The 21,781-nt window shown below is 33.6% G+C and overlaps 1 protein-coding gene and 1 pseudogene across 1 annotated transcript; both read left to right on the top strand.

Annotated features, from left to right (window-relative positions):
* Positions 1-500: 500 nt before the first annotated feature.
* On the top strand, positions 501-944 carry LOC104877860 (ADP,ATP carrier protein 3, mitochondrial-like). Its single transcript, XM_010647069.1, has one exon. It carries the CDS (start codon positions 501-503, stop codon positions 942-944), a length of 444 nt encoding a protein of 147 aa, XP_010645371.1.
* A 7,500-nt stretch (positions 945-8,444) lies between these two features.
* On the top strand, positions 8,445-9,368 carry LOC100266797 (mitochondrial dicarboxylate/tricarboxylate transporter DTC-like; annotated as a pseudogene).
* The last annotated feature ends 12,413 nt before the right edge of the window (positions 9,369-21,781 follow it).

Genomic DNA, 21,781 nt, shown 5'->3' with positions numbered 1-21,781 from the left:
AACATAAGGTAAGTATTAACCTTGATTTCATGTCTCTATTTTTTCTATTGATTTTTGCAATATTTTATGCATAGTTCGGATGTGCATATTGAGCCATACATTTGGTCTGTTGGTCGGTCCCAAAGATGACTTTGGATTTGTTATCATTGCTTTATTTGCCATTGTTATTCTCACGTTACCTGCTATCATTTTTCTTGCTGAAAAGTAACCTCACTTTGTTTTAACTTTGTTGTGAAAAGTTTGAGAATCATTTTTCGTTCATGTTTGATTTAATATCTCCCACCTGATCAGCAAGCTCATTGATAATCTATGCAGTGACGCTTCTACTGATGTCATGTGTCGTTTATTATGTTATGCTCTATTTCTGGAGACTCTCTTTGCTATAGTTTTCCTCTATTTTTGGTTCTTATCCAAATGCATTGAGCTATAAGGAAGAAGAAAGAACGACGGTCTCTCACAGCGACCTTCACGAGTTAAGGTCATCGTTCTTAGTTTCAAACATGGCGAACGGATCACAACATTTGTTAATATTTCAGAAAATAAATGGGCAGTCATATCTCTTTTCTACACTGTCGCCTAATTTGCAATCCAGAAATACTAGTGTACACAGTCTGAGCAATGCCTATGTGAATGGAGGTTTGCAAACTTCTTTGCTGCCAGCAAACAATGGCAATGGCCTGACCTGTCCCTTGTATCACCCTTGTCTCCCATCTTTGCTCAAGCTCCTGCGGAGAAAGGTACAAAAGGTTTTTATGATTGATTTCCTTATAGGAAGGGTTTCTATCGTAGTCTCCAAGTCAGTTGCTGCACCAATTGAGCGAGTTAAGCTCTTGATTCAGAATCGGGATGAGATTATTAAGGCTGCCATGTTGTCTGAACTATACAAGGGAATTACTGACTGCTTTGCTAGACCTATTAAGAATGAAGACGTTTTTTCCCTTTAGAAAGGCAACACTGCTAATGTTATTAGATATTTCCTTTTGTGAGGGATCCTTTTTCACTTTTGGAGAGGAACTATTGGTCACATTTTACAACATATTTTTTTTTATCTTTTTGTTAGAAGAGAAAGAGAGTGGAGTCTTAGGATGGAAGGAAAAGAAACCAAAAAAAGAATGAGGAGAAAAACTCGTTGGTTTTTTTTCCTAGTTTTTAGTAGAGGATGAAGATAGCTTGAAGCCAAACATATTTTCTATTTGAGAGGAGGATCATAAGGTAAAGATCTACACGAGTTTTAGGTCTTTGATATTTCCCCACTATCATTTTCCTCTTCTCCTTGTTGTTTCTGAGCATAATCAATGTCCCACGTGTTACCGTTTGTTATGGATCGACTGTGAGCTTGGAATTTCTATCTTCTTCCATCATGTTCTTTGGTTTCATCTAAAGATAAACTTGAATACTGTTCATTCTTGCAATGAGAATTTATCGATGATTTCGTTCCAATATTTGTTTCAAGTCTTTTAGTTGTACCACTGGTTTTGTAGCCCATTGATTTCAGCATGAAATGGGCTTCCATTTAATGGTTCTTTTGTTTGTTCTTTTTTGTCATACTCTGTTTTGGGTTGATTGTCTCTTTGTATCTGGTATTTCAATCCTCATCTCTGCTAATCGTCAATTATTGCACATGGGTTAGCATGCTTTGTAATTGTGCATGTTTCAAACTGCTCTATTTTACTTCGTGGGTGTTTTCTCGAATATTTTTGTATAAATAAGGTACAGAGTTGTGGGTTGTGAGCTGCAAAGATGATTACTGAAGGAAAATGTGGGTCTTCTAGAACACTTCTACTCCTAGAGAGGTGCTTGGAGTAGGAAATTTTACAGTTGGTGCAATTGTTTTGATTGCATTCAAGGATGCAGTGGCTGTGGTTGATGGAAATGTAGTTAGGGTGATTTCCAGACTAAAAACCATTTCTTCAAATCCAAAACAATCAGCAACAATCAAGAATATTTGGAGATTAATTGGGCAAATGGTTGATCCTTGTAGAGCTAGAGATTTCAACCAAGCTCTCATGGAACTTGGTGCAAACATACGCATTCCACTGAACCCAAGATGATGTGCATACCCAGTCTCCAACTAATGCTTTGTCCAATCAATCTTTGAAGACCAGTGTAGAAGCAAAAACTCTCAAGGCTACTGGAAAGAAGAAAGAGTCTGACAAGTATTCAGTTTTGTTGGATGTAAAAGCATGGGATGATGAGACTAACTTGAAAAGGGAGCATCCATTGACAAAAGTTCTGAAGATAGGACTGAGCCTGAAGAGAAGCCTAAAATATACACAAAACAAAATTCGGAGATAAGGGCACAAAATTCTGTAGATGGAGAATTGAAGTCAGAAACTAGAGAAACAAAAACAGAAGGTGGTGAAACAAATGAGGCAGAACATGCAAGATTTGAGTAAGAGCAGCATTTGATGAAAAAAAAAAAAAAAGACAGGCTCTCGTGTGAAAAAGTTGAACTCCAATTGAATGTTTTATAAGCCAAATTGCAGCAGTCAACAAAGCTTCAATTGGAAGACTTAACCCAGAGGGTTAGTCATTTGGAGCAGAGGCAGGAAAGCCAGTTTCATCCATTTGCCATGGACAACAGATTTTAGCTACTGCTAGAGTTCTTAAGGGAAGGAAATGCACTGCATATCCTGCTGTGAAGCTCAACGTAGTCTTGCTGGGGGTCTATTGGTACAAGCTCACAATTTTAAGACGAGGAGTCTATGAAAATTTTTCAATTATGTTTTGTACCCAGTGGATGCTTGAGGTTTATGCGGAGGACACAAGGAGGATGGAGTCTCTTATGAATGTTGATAAAGGAAACTTAGAAAAAGTTAGTATGCAATGTGTGCAAGGTGAAATATGGTGCTTGTGTTCGATGTAGTAATGGAACATGCTGAACTTCTTTCCACCCCATGTGGGCGAGGGAAGCAAGACATAGGATGGAGATTTGGGGAAAATTTGGTTGTGATAATCTTGAGCTACGAGCCTTTTGTTTAAAGCACTCAAAAGTCTAGGATGTCAGCAGCACCCAACAGTTAGGAGTTTTTTTTGCAGCTGTTGGTAGCAACATTTCATGTCACCCACCAATGACATCAATTAACAAACCACACAAGTTGAAGATTGCTCTCAGAAATGGAGATAAAATTGTTGGTCATGTGGAAACACCTGATAACAATTCCAATAGAGTGATGATGAATTTCAAGGAACAAGATTGCCAAATACCAAATCAAATGCTGAGTTTGTATCAGGTTGTACTAATGCACAGAAACTCATTAGTATGCGTATGCTAGAGCTAATTAATAGTGAAGGTGTTAACCCATTTGACTCCATAAATCTTGCACTGATCCCAAAGAAGTTAATTGACTAGGGAAAAGCTAGTGTGAAAGATGTAGCACTGCATATTAGAGTTTGACCTAATTCATTGCCCGCAACACTTGCTGATGATCACTAGGTCCCTAACTTGCAATGCAAAATAGTGAAATGAATTAAGGATCATGCTTACATGGGTACTTTCCAAAAAAAATTGAAAGTCAAAATAGAATCTGCAATTTCATCAAAGAATGAAATTTGAGAAATTGATGGCTCTGATGTTGTGCTTGTCTCTGAGATTGATATTCCAGAACCAATTTCTATGAAGTCAGTTCCCCCATGGAGAATAACCAAAAGCAACATTAGGATTTTGAAGGATAACAGAATAATATGCTCATCTGAAGTAACATTTAGTGATAATGGAACAGTAATGGATGAGGTAAACACATATCAACTTTTTGGTGAAGGACTTGAAAATTCAAGTAAATGATTTTTTCCTAATGCCATTGAAAAGCCTTTTTTACCAAGACTGTTGGGTTTCAAGATTCTTTGGAAAGGAATTCACTTAAATTTGAAAGTAGTGAACCTTCAAACTACAGTCCTTCTAAAAGTGGTTGAATTGAGGAGGATGGTGCTGAGGATAATAATTAGTGAAATTGAACAAGGAAAATCTTGTAAGTTCAGTTGTGGATCTAGTTGCTCCTAATATGATAAACAAAGAAACAACATTTGGTTCTTACATTCACCCAGTTATCTACCAGAAACTAAGGGAAACAGAGAGTGGATTGCTTTTAAATAACACAATTTGTAAGGTTGAAGGTTCAAGGGGGCCAAAAATTTCTCCTATGAAAACATCTTCTTATGTTAGAGTTCCTTGCAATCACCAAAGTCAACATTCAACATGCATTGAAATGATTTGTAAATCTAATGGAGAAAATTTAGAGTAGTTGGTTAAGGCTAGGAATACAGGATCTTTAGAACTTTCTCCAAAAGACGAAGTTGTAGGGAACTTATTTATTTTCAGAATAAGCTTCTTGGCAATGTCGTTGCAAGAAAGAACCTTAGTGATGATTTAATTCATAAAGTTGTGAAAAGTCTACCTCAGGAGATTGAAGTGGTGAAGAAGCATAAGCAGGACTTTGTGCTTGTTATGTAGTATCTTTGTGAGCTTAAAGAAGCAAAGGAGTAGGAAAAGAAAGAAATGAGGCACAAAGAAGCACCAACTGTATTTGCTACTGTTGTTTCTTCTAAGATTTCATCGTTTAGGAAAGATGTCATTGATGAACCTTCTCACCAGGAGAATCTGTTGAAGGTGAACACTTCTAGTGAAGGAGTTGGGCTTTCCTCTTAGCTAATGCCACGAGCAAAGGAGACACTTTCAAGGGTCGCTACCCTAAGGGTTTCATCAGAAAAATTTTTTAACTTTGTCCAATCTAACTTAGATTTTTCTACAAAGCATGGTAGATCATGTGACATTTGTAGACACTCTGAGATAGTTTTGAATACAATTTTAGTCTGTTCCGTTGCAAGGTTGGTGCTCACTTGGATTGCTATCATAATGTTACAAATTCTGCAGTGGGAGTAAGACTGTGCACATGGCTTGATCACTCATTGTTGTCACACCATCATGGGTTGTCTACAAAGTAGTGGAGGGAATGCTAGAAGTTAGAGTAGTGCACCATTAGGATGTGAACAAGAGAATCCTCATAGCACTTATTGTTGCTTCCACACTTTTTGGTGGAATTTTGCTATTTCTATCTTGTTTATGGACTTGGAGACAAAAAGATTTGAAGAATTTGGATCGGAAAAGCCAACAAAACTTGGATGCTACAAAAAGGCTTTCGTGAAGTCCAATCTTGGGTAAATTCAATTCCTTAAGGGCCCAATACAGATGCATTGGTTGATGCTTTGGCAATTACTCAACATCATGATGCAGTTAGTGGTACCCAAAGACGACATGTGGCTTGATTATGCTAAAAGACTGTCAACAGGCCATGTCGAGGCTGAGGAGTTGGTTTCATCTTCACTTGCTTTCTTGGCAGAATCGAGATTAAGTACTAGACTAGCAAACCCAATCATAAAGTTTCAGTAGTGTCCTCTTCTTAACATAAGTTACTTTCCTCCATCAAAATTTGTTTTCTCTAATAGGAAAAGCTTGATTATTGTCATTTACAATCCCCTTGCATGGAAGAGAAAGGAAGTAGTCTGAATACCTGTTTCCACTTAAAGGCTTATTGTTCATGATTCTAGTGGAAAAGAAATTGAATCTCAGGTTCCAACTCTAGTCAATGCCTCATTTAACACCAGAAGTTTATATGTCAAAGTTTATTTGGGTAAGTCCCCTAGTGGCACACCAGAAACTTCTATGTCAAAGCTTATTTGGGTAAATCCCTTAGTGGCACACTTAAGTATTGGCTTGCATTTTCAGCATCTATGTCACCTCTTGCTTTCAGCTTCTACATTATCTCAAAGACAAGTGCAAAACAGATAAGTGCTAGTTCAACCATCTAAAAGGTGTGGACATTAGAAGGAAATACAAATGGTACTATAGAATTTGGGCAAAGAAGTTTGAAGCTAATTTATTCCACGGATGAAGGAAACTTACTCATTATATTAATAGCAGAAGTTTGGTTATAGCACTTGCGGAACAATCATACAGTTATTGTTCTAGAAATGATGGAACTGATAAAGATTCTCAAGCATCTAGAGCATATGTTTTCTACCCAAATCGTACATTCCCAATAAAATGTGAAGGTCAGGTTCCCTTGACTGTGATGCAAGGCCCAATGCTTGATGAAGTGCATTAAGAGTTCAATCCATAGATATATTAGGTTATAAGGATATACAAGGACAAGGCAGTTGCCCACTTGAAGGTTGGTGCAGAGAAGGCGATCGTCTCTACCCCTAACAACTATCTTGTTCATCTGGCCAAGGTTATTAATGACAGATCCAGCATTGTTGAGGGTCTTCTGACCACTGTTCACTTAATCACTGCCACACATAAGACTGTTGATGGGCTAAAGGATGAGAATGCACGACATAATTAAAATTTTAGAGTTCTATATATTGTTATATTATTATTATTATTATTATTATTATTATTATGTAGATTCTCCGTTTCGTCCCTTAACATATATTGTTGCATTTCTATTTTCCTCTCACCCTATACTCATTTTTATTGCGCGTTTAAGATTTTTCTTGCTTGATCATTCATCGTCCCTTGTTGGTCCATGTTTGCTCGAATCATTACTGATTTTTAAGCCATATTTTCGAAACCATTTATGGAGTTATTTCGAATCCTAGCTTGATTATTGGAGGCTCATTAGGCTTAGTTTGTTTGTTTGTTTGTTTTTTTTTTTTTTTCTAGCTTTGGATCTTTAGGGTTTTTTTGACTCCTTGGCAGCTTGGAAGGTAGCCTTTCATTTCTCTTTAAGAGGCTATTTTGGCCTCTTGTAGTGGGGCTCATTTTTGGGGATGTTTTGGGTGAGGTTTTTTTTTTTTTTTTTTCCAGTTTTTTGGCCACATGGAGAGACCTTTTTATGAGGGAGATAAGAGGGCCGGAGAACATTTTTTTTTTTGGGTGGTAAAGAAAGAGAGTGGTTATCTAGAGCGAGAGAGTACTCTCCTGTTGAGGAGTTCTTTTTATAGGGGTAGAGACAAAAACAGTGGTAAAGAAAATCTTGAGGAGAAAGAAAACCAGAGGAAGGGAAGAAAACCAGAGGTGAGCTCATGGATTTTGAAGGTTTTCTAGAAAAAGAGAGGAGCTAGAAGCCCCAACAGATTTTTTTGGAGAGGAGCTTTCCCATGTATGGGTGTTATGAATTTCCTGTTCATCTTTACTATCACTGTTCTTCGTCTTCTCGTCTTGTTGCTTGGGCATTGTTTGTTTGGTTGGTTGTGGATAACAAAGGCCACATGTGAGTTTTGTTGATTTCTAGTTTGTTTATATGCTTATTGTTGTTGTTTTATTGACTATTCTTTTTAGCATTGTTTGAATTCGGTAACGCTCTGTTTGACATTCCACTATCTGGAGATATCGACTGTATTTTTGTTTTGAATCTACTTCTAGTTTATCCACTAGCCTCCAAGCCCATTGAAAAAATAATGAGATGTGGCTTTGTTTGGCTATTCAATTTGCATCTACCTCTTCTCTGTTTTTCTTGGTTTATTTTGTGCTCTTGCATTTGTTTCTTGTTCTCTTTTCTGGTGTATGTTTCCTACTATGCAACAACATGCGCATCTCTGCTTGGTGACCTCGGATGCGGCTGACATTGGCAACAGTGGAACAATAGACTATGGGGAATTTCTTGTTGTTATTGAGCACTTGAACAAGATAGTGAAGGGGATTATTCAGCGAGCTTGACTGTCGAGACTACTAGTGATGCTACCAAGAAATTCATTTATGAAGGAAATTCTAACATAATGCCCAACAATTGCCCAAATGGTGATTTTTTTTAGAAAATAATTTTGTTTCAAGAGAGGACTGGGAAACCAATTAACCGGAGAGGTTCTTTTGAACATTTTCATTTTGCAAGAAGATAGCATCTCTGGACTTGGGTGCAAATAGGCTTACGGGTTCAATTCCAAAATCTATGTCACAGTTGAAACTAATTGATAATCTGGTACTATCCAATAACTACTTCCCCTGGTCTAATTCTTGAAGAGATCTGCTCTGGGTTTCAAAAGGACAACAAGCTTACTGGTGGCATCATGAGATTTCAGATGCAGTGATCTTGTCCTTGGCAATAGAGCTCTGCTTCATTTGCTAGCACAATTGAACTAGCCTGCAAAGCTATATATGCTCATAATTGATACTTGTGCACTTTCAAAATTCTAAGAGGGCAAACTACAACTTCCTTTTGATAAGAAAAAACCTGCTTTTTTCGGAATAAATCAGTGAGTAATCATCAAACATGGTTTCATCTAACCATTCTTGCTTAGATGACAAGTCAAATATCAGTGGAAGTGGTGCATGATCCCTCCGGCAGATCAGTTCATACAACTTCTGGTGTGGAAAGATTTGTTGGTAGGAATCGCAGTCCTAGACGACTAGTTATTGCATCTCCAGGAACCCTACTGCTTGAAGATTCCCAAACTAAAAACTATTGATCTATCTTGAAACCAGCCTATGGGTGAGACACCAAGGCTAATCTACTAGAATGAAGCATTGCAATACCTTGGGCTGCCATGGAAATGCAATGGAAGTTGTCTTTCTTGACAAGCTTGATCCTGGGATGCAAATAATTGTATTACTAAAACAATGCTTCAAAATAAGGGCATTAAAGCCTTCCACAAGGGACTGTCTGCTGGGTTGCTTAGGAAAGCTACATATACAATTGTAAGACTTGGATCGTTCAAGGTCCTGACTAATAAAGTTGTTGCTGCTAATGATGGAAAACCATTACCTCTGTATGAGAAAGCTCTTTGTGGTGTGACTACTGGAGCTATTCGAGCAACTGTTGGTAGTCCTCCAGATTCATCACTCATTCGTATGCAAGCTGATGCCACTTTACCTGCTGCTAGATGCCAGAATTACAAAAATGCTTTCCATGCACTATATTGTTGCAGATGAATGGGTTCTAGCACTTTGGCAAGGCATAGGTCTTACTGCAGTGCGAGCAATGACATTGAACATGAAGATGCTTGCATCCTATGATTAAAGTGTTGAGTTTTTCAAGGATTTCCATGGTTTGGGTAAAGCTAGTACTACAATGGGACCCAATGCTATTTCGGGGTTCTTTGCTTCAACATTTAGTTTACCCTTTGATTATGCTAAAACTCAAATACAGAAGATGCAACCTGATGCCAGTGGGAAGTATCCGTACACCAATTTTTGGATTATGCCATGAAAACATTGAAATTTGGAGGACCTTTAAAATTCCACACTGGATTTCCTATCCATTGTGCTAGGATTGCTCCATATGTCATGTTAACTTAGATCATCTTGCTTGAACCAAATCCAGAAGTTGGAGGAATCCATGGGGTTGTAAACCTCATCAATGCCAGGAAATGCTAGCTTACTTAGATGGGCCATGAGTTCCTTAACTCTCAAGAGAAAACCTTCAGAACAAGCTCCAGTGGCTCCGAAAAGCTCTCTGCTTGCTAGTTTTTGTTACATTCATTTTCTGGAGCTCACCCAATTTTTGTTACTACCATCACCTTTGGTTCTTCAATCTTATTAGGTGTGGTCAACTCACAACAAGAGGTGTTCTTCCTACTCTGGCCACTTTCTGAATCCTTTTTCAAGACCGTGACTTGGTCTCGATGATGGCTCAGACAAAGGTTTCACTTGATTGAATTTATGGATTCTTGGAAGAGGAAAAGTTGCAAGAAGATGCAACCATTGTTCTGTCACGGGGCATCATTAACATGGCTATATCTCTTTGCATCAAACTTGGCTTCAATTTAAGCTTATTTGAAGCATGTGAATTGGATAGTTTAATAATTCCGAATGAGTTGTATATGTTACTTTTGAGCTATTATTAGTACTGTTGAATACTTAGGTTTTAGTATTAAAATTGTCCATTTTCTACTATTGTTGCCTATTGTAATTGCCCATATGCATATATTTTGAATCAAAATGACCATATAAGTATGTTTTTTCCTATCATAAACAACACTTTTCTTCTATAATAAAGAACATTTTTTTTTCCAGTAATTTGAGTCCATTTACCTATAAATTATTACTTGTGCTCTCCTATTTTGACTGCAGTCACCTTAATTTTTGTGCCAAACTTTTCATGTATTTATTTAATTTAACTTAAATTACTATAATTACTTAATCACTACTACTTATTGAATAATTGAAGTTAATCCTTTTCTTTCCCCTATTTTTTTTCCCCAAAACTTAACTCCACTTAATTAAAAAACCATTTTTAGTAAAATACAATTACCACATCTCATGTAGGGATAAAAAGGTCAAAATATGATCCCATTTTGCAAAAAATAACCTTCACCTTAAAAAAAAAAAAATGTTATATTTTTCTTTTTCGATAAAAATACATTTCATTAAAATTTCTAATAAGGAGTGGTTTAGTTCATTAGAGGTTATATTTAAATTCAAATTCATGAAAATTATTCTTTTTAAGTAGTGAATATTTCAAGCTTTTAGTAAAAATATTTCTTTCATACACTTAAAACTAATTTTCACCTCATATTAAATGATCCATTTCCACTTTATTACACATCATTCAAACTCAACTATAATATTATTGAATCTTTGATAAAAACCATCCCATTCCAAACCACACCATATCATGAAGAAAAAAACTTATATTGTCCCCAAATACCACTTATGCTACTTATGTTGTGTTCAAGGTTGCACCCCTCTTTCTTACAATCTTAAATTTGCTCCGATGAAGATCAAATGGGGAATGGGGAATGGTTAAGAGATGTTGTCAAAATTGTTTATTTGAAAGACTCATAATCATAATGTAGAGTAGACATGGACAAGCATAAAGGAGAGAGGAGGGGGTGGCTGGAGATGAGGATTTACTTCAATCTAATGACAGGAAGATGATGGAGAGGTGGAGTTGTCAAGCCTGATCGTGCAATACATTATTTAGCTTAGAAGCCAAAATAAGCTACACACACACACACACACACACACACACACACACACACACACACACACATATATATATATATAGCTAATTAAAATGATTCAAAATTTTGTTTTACTAAAACTATTAAAAAAAATCAATATATTTATATTCATTTATTTAAAAAATTAAAATATCTCAACAAAATTATTAATTTTATTGAATATTTTTTATTATATTTTGAAGACAAAAATTAAATCATTCAAAATTTTAAATAGGATGTTATATAATTTTATTTGAAAGTCCATTTTAAAAGTCTCCCGACAATTTTTTTTGTAACTTTATTTAAATTATTAAAATGATTGAAAATTGTATTTATAATTTATCTTATCAAATTATTTTTTATGTAAAACTTATATTTTATAAAAATATTAAAAACTGATCTTTTATAATTTTTTTTTTTTATATTTTAGTTATTTGTCAATAACTTTATCTTAAAAAATTAAAATAAAGGATAACGTTGGGGTTTTTTTTTTTTTTTCAAAAAATCACTAATAAATGACAAATATTTGGTGATATGTTATATTGGTAGTTAGATCTTTTGTGATCCCTAAATTTTCCTCTTTTTTTTAACATAAGACTTGATTTTTTTTTTCTTCCATATTTTCAGCCAAAAAACTAGGTGTACCGACTTCTCATCCATTTTTTTCATTTTCCCCATATGTGATATTTGAACCAATAATTCTACCAATATCATTGATTTTTTTGCTATACCATCTTAGGCTAGTTTCAAGTTCTAGCATTTTGATGCTTTAACATTGCATATTTTCTAATAAAACTCCCCCTATCTGATGCAAACAAACTAAAAATTGGTAAGAATATGAAACAATCTCTTCAATCCAAAGAATTAGTCATATAAGCCAAAATTGAGTTTAATTTTAAAATTCATCTACAAATTCCATTTTATATGGAGAACTCTTAATTGGGGTGATAATGGAGGTTAGCAAATGATAACTTAACATGTTAATGTATCACCTATATTCTTGATCGAGGAACTGCGAATAGGTATTTGTCATGTTTTCTATACCTAATTGGAATATCTTAAATTTAAAAATTTTGGTCTTATTATATTTGAGTCAATTATTATTTTGGTTGATTATTGAGATTTAGAGTTAGTTTAACCATGTTTTTAAAAAACACTTTCAACCTTAAAATAATAGTAATTAATTTTTTTTTACTTGAATTCTTCTTGCAATTTTTATAATGACCAACACCTATATGTATTTATCATATCCACGATGCAACACTTCCCTATACTCCTTAATAAATAACCTTAAAACCATATGGAGGTTTGATAACTCAGTTACTTCTTGATATTTGTTTTTTCTTTCTAAATAAACGTTCAAGATTTTTCAAACTTGATCATAATTTTTAAAGTTTTTGAACAAGAGGAAACAATGACATGTATAGATTTTCTTATAATTTTCTATTTAACACACCTAAATAAGATTTTCAAACCCTTTTTATACCTAAAACCCAAGTAATTTAGTCAATAATTTTGAAAAGATTTTCAAAACAAACATACCTAGGATGCTTATGTATTATCCTATCAAATTCCAAAAAGATAAAATAAAAAATAAAAAGCCAAATTATATATAGTTAGACAAGGCATGGTAGATCTAGTAATGTCCCCACTCAAATTTCCCACAAAAACATCTTATGTATTATATCATCAAATTTCAAAAAAATAAAAATAAAATCTTATATATAGTAATAGATTTTTTTTAAATTAAACTGAATTCCTATAAATGTAAATTTAATTTTTAAAACATAAAAAATAATTGCATTTCAAATACCACAAAAAAATTAGATAAAAATAATGTTATAAATTTTAAATAAAACTAAAAAGTAAATTTACTTTAGGTTTCTAAGCTCGGGAGCCAAAAATAGCAAAAGGTAACCTTGATCGGTCAAGATGGGGGTCGATCGGATTACTAGCCGTTGGAGCATTTAATGCTTTGACAGATTACCGTTGTCTCGACCGGACAAGGGCAACCGGTCGACCGGTTCCCTAACCGGTTGAGCCGATTGGCTATGGCCTCGATCGGTTGAGCCGATTGGCCATAGCCTCGACCGGTTGAGCCTTTTGATCCCGAAAACCTATCTTTTTCAATTTCTTTCTTTTCTAACACTTAGGCAAGGTCTTTAGGTGAATTATTATGCCAATTTTAAAACATTTTGCCTAAGGTATATTTGATAAAACTCGGTTTTTAATGAAATTGAAAGTTTAAAGGATAAACCAAGTTTTCAAATATGCATGAAATGGTATGAAAAACTTAAGTGCACCCATGCATTCATCTTACATTCGTTTCCTATGATCACAAGTCTTCCAAAAGTCTCGATCTTGTATCCATATGGTAATTTGATGAATTTTCAAGTTTATTCCTAATATTCTTAACCATTAAACCAATTAGTCACTTAACTATGGTTTGTTATCATCAAAACCCGATTAAGAGAACCCTTGGGCTAACACGTGTTTTACTCAAAACCATAATTTTTATTGAAAACTGAGAAAGATGCGAACCAATCAAGACATGGTTGCATGTTATTTAAGAAAAAATGAGATTTTGACTCTAAAGGCTCTAAATGAATTTTCAAAGGGATCTTTTGAGAAAAGTGTTTTGTTTTAAAATAAAGAAATTAATTTGAAAACAACAAAACATAAGAAACAAAATACCAGGCAAAACAAAAGAAAATGAAATCACAAAGTAAAATTTTTTACTACCGAGCAAACTGAAGTGGTGAGAATGGAGGTCAATCTTCATTATTTTCCAATGACCTCTGAAAAGTAAATTTGACAAGAGATTACCAAAACAATAAACTATTAAAACTTAGATCAAACAAGTTAATGAAAGTATTCATCAAGAATTAACAACTAGGATTCAAGAAATGCCTGAATTGAGAATAACAAATCGAGAACTAGCATATGATCAACTAAACACACAAACACAAACTCGAGATTCACTAAATTAATTAACTAAACATTCCTAAACAAAATTTTTATTTTTTATTCACTCAACAAAAAAATTAAATAAAAAAGTTCTAACTTTCAATCTAATAAAAAATTAAAACTAAAATCTAAACTCTAGAATATAAACTAAAATATCTCTAACTTCCATTCCAATTAAAAATCAAAACTAAAATATAAACTCACTAACTTTCGTTCCAATTAAAAAAAAATTAAAACTGAAACTAACAATTTGAAAACTTGAATAACATGGATCTATTAAATTAATAACTAAAAATTCTAAAAAAAAAAAAAAATCAATAAACTAAGATAAGATCAATCAAAACTAAAAAATTCTATAAAAAAAAAAAGAAGAAAGATTTTAACTTACCTAACCGGATATGCGTGCTATGAAATGACCCATAATGGTGTGTAGCTGTCTAGAGAAAACTGTCTTGGATAGTCTCCCGAAATCTGCAGCCGTGTGGATGAAAACTCGATGCATGGTGAAGAGAATTCCGTAGAAGACAGGTGATGCTCCTCATGGAATAACTCTAATACATAGAGCGTAGACAATGGCATATCTTGGGTTGTCATCTATCACAACCTTTGCTCCCAAGGACCTACAAATTTCTAACTTTGGTCTAGACTCTCCATATAAAGCAAAATGGTTGCCAACTGGAACAGTCCAGGATAATGTTTCTCAATCCACTCAATTGTGTGGTCTTTGATTGCAATTTGTCGAGACGTCACAATTGATAGGTTACAAAATCTTGATAATTTGCATAGAGCCTGTTGAGTACCTAGGATTGAATGGATCCTTGTCTTGAAATATGAGGTCTTAAAGAACTCATGAACACGAATATCAGCTTCATCTCTTGAACAGTTCCATATCTTGAAGAAATCGTATACATGGTATTCCGAAACTGAATGCTTCAAAGAGTAGCGATCAACAATAAATCTATTCAGAACTGATACAAAGTTGCCAAGAACTTCATCGACGTCAACAACAACCACAATCTGCTGTCCAAAGTCCTTGCTACTCTCCCTTACAGTAGAGCTGAGTAAATGTTGGCCAATTGGAGAACTTTTTCAACCCCTCGCGTACCTTATTCTCCAGCAGAATATTGAAGCTCCCAAATTTGACCTTTTCTTCCTTCAAAATTTCAACAACTTTTCGGCTAAATCCACACTTGGTCTCTTCTAGGCTTCATTTCATGATAAACATGACTGGTTGTGTCTCAATTAGCTTTTGGAGACGGGTTTTTAGTGTATCACTTAGACCTGATGGCAATTGACTTTCCACTCTTTGACTGTTTCAAGGACGGTGGGCCCAGCAGCCATCCCAAGGCTGGCGGGTGCTGCAGCTTCCCAAGGGTTAATTGACCAAACAATTTTAACAATTTTGTTGGCCAAACTAGATGGATCTGCACCCTACATTGTATCAACAGTCTTACCATCCTTAAAGAAGATAAAATATGGCACAACAGAAACTGAATAAACCTCAAAAATCACAGGTTGCTCTTCAGCTTCGACCCTGAAGAAAATGGCATGAGGGAAGTCGGTAGAGAGATGGGAGAAGACTTGATCCATATGCTTGGAAGCTTCACATCATGAGGCCCAAAAATGGAGGATAACAAGAGCACCTCGGCGAACCACATTATCGAGCTCTTCCTTTGACTCTACATATTTTACAAACCTACCCATGGTTTCTCTTTCTCTGTATGAATGCTTACTTTCAGAACCCGAAATACAGATGAGAAAGAAAACAGGGGTTCTGTGGGAATAAGAGAGAGAGAAATAGATAGAGAAGGATTTGTGAAGGAAAATGGGCAGTGGAGGCGGTCCCTTGAAGACAGTATCGATTTGTTCCAAAACGCGGCCTTCGAAATCGTCGACGGTAAGTGCTGGACCACGACCTTGGTTCAATCCAATGAACCCTTCATGTGCGAAATTCCCAACCCAAAACCCGTATCAGAATTGACCAAAACAAGGTGACGCTTCACAGATTCGATGCCGTAAACGGTAGAAAGATTCGAAAAACTCCTAGAAATCACATCTCTTTAGGCATCGATCAAGGTAGGTTCGGCGCCCCAGCTTCGAATTCGATCTACAATCGACATGCATGCAGAAACTAGAGAAAAAAAATCAAACTAACGTAGAGAGAACAAAAAAAAGGCCTTTGCGTTTCACTTATATGATATGTGGTGTTGAGACTTCGAGAGTTGAGAGAGCCTCTTTCTCTCTCCATTCTTATGCGGGTTGTCTTCTCTTAAGTCTTAAGCCAAACTCGCTTGGCTTCAAGTGCTCTGTTTATTCCTCAAAATCAGCCAAACCAATAGTTCATTTCTCATCTGCTTCCAACTAGGTTCTGTACCCTTTTTGCCTAGCCCTAAGAATCACTATCCTTCTAAAACCCCTAAAACCAGCCAGGAGAAGTCCCATTTCCCCTGTGGACATGAAGATGTTTTTCTTAAAAAAATGGTCTCTCCGTCTCAGGATTAGAACGCTCCCCCCTTCTAGTTCTGGTACTGCTAATTGCGCACCAATGTAGACTCCGTCGATCATTTCCCTTCTGCCTTGAATCATCCTCCCCCTAAGCCTCCTTTTCATGCACGCTCAAAATTTTTCCCCCCGTTCCCTGAACACCACCTCTCTTTTCCTACACATACCCGCTGCATTTTCTTCTTTTCACTTGCCAAAAACCAGCTTTGGTAATTTTCCTTTCAAAAAGACAAATGGCGTTCATGCTCACCCGACTGATTCCTCCCACTAAGTTTCCTTTTCATCCATATACATGTTGCATTTTTTCCTTTTTTTCTATGTCGAACCTCTTTGGTAAGTTTCACGCTACATTTTCTTCTTTTCACTTGCCAAAAACCAGCTTTGGTAATTTTCCTTTCAGAAAGAAAAATGACGTTCATGCTCATCGGACTGATTCCTTCTCTTAACAAAGCTCTCATTATATCCATATACATGTTGCCTTTCTTCTTTTTTTCTATGCCAAACCTCTTTGGTAAGTTTCCTATAAAAACATAAAATTATTATATTTAATAAATGAATAAAAGGTATTTTAGAAAATTATAAAATAAAAATCATTAAAAAATAAAAAATAAAAAATAAATATCATGTAAGAAAGAAATGCAATCCAATATCATGTAGGCCATGCAAGAATGCCATGCAACCATGCAAACCACACAAAAATGCAATCCATACTAGCCATGCAAACATGCAAAAATTACTTGAAAGGTGACTTAAGTAGGATAAAGTGTGTCTAGATGAGCCTAAATGGGCCTGAGGTGCCTAAGTGGGCTTAAGATGGTACTTAATGGACCAAGTATATCTAAATGGGCTTAGGGTGCCTAAGTGGGTCTAAAGTGGTGCCTAACGTGTCAAGTGTATCTAAATGGGCCTAGGGTGCCTAAGTGGGCATGAGGTGGTGCCTAATGGGCCAAGTGCATCTAAATGGGCCTAGGGTGCTTAGATGGGCCTAAGATGGTCCCTAATGGGTCAAGTGCATCTAAATGGGCCTAGGGTGCCTAGGTGGGCCCAAGGTGGTCCATAATAGGCCAAGTGCATCTAAATGGACCTAGGGTGCCTAGGTGGGTCTAAGATGGTGCCTGATGGGCCAAGTGTATCTAAATGGGCCTAGGATGGTGCCTAATGGACCAAATGCATCTAGAAGTTATCCTAACAAGGAAGGAAAAAACCTAAGTCTAAATTAAGGCTGCCCAGAATCACAATGGGATCAGATGAGTCCCTCAAGCAAAGTCTCCAAGGTAGTGTCTAATGGGCCACCAAGAAATTATTGTAAAGGACCGAATGAACACGTAATAGGACATGTGCTAGTAGGACAAAATGGAGGGTCTACAATTTCTTTTAACATGTCTTCTTCTGATAATATTTATGTTTAAAGGAAGTTTATCAGGATGAGAGAAAATAGTTGACTCATAATCTTATTTCAAAAAGAGGAATTTTTTAAACAAAGCTTGACATATTTGATAACTTTTTTATTTGCTTTTCAATTTGAATCATTTCTTCATCTAATTTTGAATTATTAAATTTTATGTTATTACTATATGATGATGCGGCTAATGAATTTGCAAATCTATTTAACTCATATGAAGAACTGGCTAGATTATATGTAGAATTATCTTATGAAGATGCAGAACTATCATGGGACCTAAGAGATCTAGAAGAACTAGATCCACTTAATCTCTTTATAATATTACTCATTATCATAGAAAATAATCGCAATCTTATCCTTAATCAATTCAAATAATTTCCTGAACATGGACCAGCACAAGCGAATCAGCATGGGACTTACGCTCATTTTACCTATAAACACCTCTATCTAAGCTCACCAAGTCATTCACAAAAAATTCAATTCAAACTAAGTCAGGACTAAATTAGTGATTAAAGACTGTTCCAACTTGTAATACCACTCAGTTCTTAAACATAACGTGGCTCTGATACTATTCACACCCAAGACATACAACTGTTCACGCAAACAAGAGATTAATTTTGTCTATGAACTCCAAGTATAAAAATAGAAATAATTAATGTCTAATTTTGTCTAATTTATTGCAAATTGAACATAAGAACAAATAAATTGATCTCAAAATAAAACTTTTATATTGAAAAATTATACCTTGATTATAGAGTTGAACTTGAGTATAAAGTTGCTGACAACAAAGAGATGAATACAAATGAATATATTTTTGAAAGGAGAGAGATTACAAAAGTTAAGAGAAAATTTTAGAGAGCACTCTTGAAGGCTCTGATCTTCGTTTTGCTCGTCTTGCTTTGTGATGATGGTTGCATCTCTATTTATAGATGAAGTGGGCAAAAATGAAATCGGTTGAAATCTGCGTGCTTGAAAGGTTTTGAAATCTGCAATCAAAACTTGGATAGTGGATATCTTCTTGAAGTCTGCCGAAATAGATAAATTTCTTTTCTTGTCAGAGTTCTTTGAAAGAAGCATAAAGAGAATAAATTCTCTTTCTCTACATTTCTCTTTGAAAAGCACATTGGTAGACAAAATTTATTGTTGAAATAGTTTTTCACTATTCAATGCTATTTAGATAGTTTTTTTTTTCTTTCACTTGAACAAGTTCTATAGTTGAGGGAACCTAAGATTATGTTTGGTTGAGGAAAAGAGAAAAAAAAACATTATAAAAAGTTTAAAATAATTAAAAATTATACATTTTAAAATTCTTTAATTTTTATATAAACAAATCAAAATAGATTTAAAGTAAGATATAAAGATAATTTATTAAATTAAAATTTATACAGTAAAAGATGAAGGGAGGTAAGACAAAGTTAAACCATCAATTTGGCTATTGACTTAAAAATCATCATTTTGTTAGTTTAGTTTTGTATAAAATAATAAAGGAACCATTTTATTTACTCAAAAATCAGAAATTCATTTAGAGCTTTTTTTAAAAAAAAAAAGTATGAAAATATGTTTAATTACTATTTTTTTAACTATCAATTTTAAAATATTTTCTCTTAATTATATATAGTAACAAAAGTATAAATTTGAATCATTTGGGTATTAATTTTCAAATATCTTTATCTTAACTATGAAAAAAAAATCATTTTTCTAAGCATCTACAATTAAAAACTGCTTTTAGCGTAAAAAAAAAAAAAAAAAAGATTCAACATTTAATAATAATAATTTAGATATCAATAAATACAAAATAGTATTTAAATATTATTAAAAAATCAATAGACCCCTTAACATTCAAACACACAAAAGAGATTGAACGTTACACAATCATTACATCTTGGAAAATCATATAAAAATAATGATAAGAAATTAAATTTTTGAGAACAATCGGGTGGTATAGTTTTCCATCAAGTAAAATAAGCACTCACAAACAAAAAAGGGGACAGTAATGGTACACGTCACCAATTTCTAACATGTGAGTTCTACAGTTCAACTTATGAAGTTCAATCTCAACTAATTAATTGAATAAGTCATGCAAATGGTAGAACTTTTTCCCCTTTCCTTTTTGTTCCCCTTATTTGCTTATTTTTACAGGTTTTTTTTTTTAATAATTATTTTATTTTATTTTATTTATTTACATAGTAAGGCTGTGTTTTGTTTTCAAAAATAAAAAGAAAAAGAAACGAGAGAAAATAAAAATATTTGAAGTTAATGAATTATTTTTATACATTTCCTTAAACTTATTTAATTTATTTTTCCTCATCTATATAAATATTAAATGATTTAAAATATTCAATTATATTTAATTTGTTATGTTACATAATAAATCATTTTTTTATAATTATGTTTGACTACAAGAAAATAATGAGAAAAGAAAAAAATACTAGAGGAAATAAATTTCTTATGTTTGATTTTACTATAAAAAAGAAAAAAAATTAAATATAATTAAAATTAGTTAAATTCCTAGAAAATACTAAGAAAGAAAGAAAAATATTTAAAAATAATTTTTTCATATTTGATTTTACTATGAAAAATATTAAAAAAAATCAAATATAAATAAAATTAATTAAAAATTTATATTATTTTTGTGGGCACCTTGGACAATGAGTCTATCTGATAGACACCCCGCTTTGAGTAGAGTTTGCATGTTTAAGCCTATTAGGCCAAGCTTATCCGAGCAAATCTATGGAGTTTGAAAACAGCTTAAAACTAATTACAAAATTCAACCCTATAAAACAGAAGAATGACAAATAATACAAATATGAAAAACTCTCTTAAAAAATTCTATCACATGCATAATCTAATTTGATTTTCGAAGAGGTCTACTTAGAATATATCCGAACACAACTTTTTGCAGAAATCTTGAGATCGGAAGGCATTGTAGTGGTTGCCCAAAGGGTTGAACTCAATTAAGGATCAAACAATTTCAAATTGTTTGATCTTTATATAGAAGAGTTAGGATAAATGAAATGAACTAACATATAAAAAATAATTTATTAACTTTAAATATTTTTAATTTTTTATTTATTTTTCCTCTCTAATTTTTACCCTTATATTTTTCTTCATAATTTTTGGAAACCAAACATAACTTGTGCATAAAAAGATTTTGATAGGAAATAAATATGAATTGGAATGAAGATATGCTCACATAACATTTATAATGGTTGACTCTCTCTCAAATAAAAAGGGTTCTATAATTAAAATGAACTCAATATATATGTATAAATAACTAATAAAATTTGAGCTCAAGGTGAACAACTAAATAACTTTGAATATTCTAAGAATATCACTTTTTTGTGGTTTTTATTTTGAGAAAAAAGAAATATTCATATATAAAAAAAAGTTGATTGTTGTACTTTTGTTAATTTTAAATTTCATTTTCTAAAACATTAAAAATATTTTTATTTTGAAAATAGAGAGTGGAAATACATGTCATTTGAATGAACTTTTATTTTCATAATTTTTAAAAACTGAAAATAAAAGGTTTTTTAATTATATTTTTTTATATTTAAAAGATTAAATAAATCTTGTTGATATTTTTAATATTGCTACTTATTTATAGAATATAAAAAAATAAACATATTTGAATACTCTGTAGACCAAACTTTAAGAAAATCAGAGTGAAAGCGATGAATGGTTTTGGAGTTGAATAAACAAGTTGGTAGACGCCACACACATGGATGTCCCAGCTACAGACAAAAACATAATAATCTTGTAAAGTTAATTGGGATTCCGTCAAATTGATTTTGACTTAACACTTAATTTTAGGACAAGCATGTATAATCACACCTCAGCATGGGACACTCTACAACAAGATTCTTCATCACTCTACAGCAACATTCATGATTGAGTACTTAATTCCATCACTCTCTCACATCCACCCATACACTGAACATCATTTACAATTTTTTTTTTTTTAATCTACAGGACTAGGAACTACCCTTTCTTTGTTTTGTTTTTAAAATTATTATTTTTTTAAAAATAATA

Source organism: Vitis vinifera, chromosome 10 (assembly GCF_030704535.1).
Source record: "Vitis vinifera cultivar Pinot Noir 40024 chromosome 10, ASM3070453v1".
Classification (NCBI taxonomy): Eukaryota; Viridiplantae; Streptophyta; class Magnoliopsida; order Vitales; family Vitaceae; genus Vitis; species Vitis vinifera.
The sequence above is the reverse complement of the archived record's forward strand: the minus strand, read 5'-3'. Positions and strand labels throughout refer to the sequence as shown.

Coding starts and splice junctions, on each gene's coding strand:
- LOC104877860 (XM_010647069.1), top strand. CDS start 501: ATGGCGAACGGATCACAACATTTGTTAATATTTCAGAAAATAAATGGG.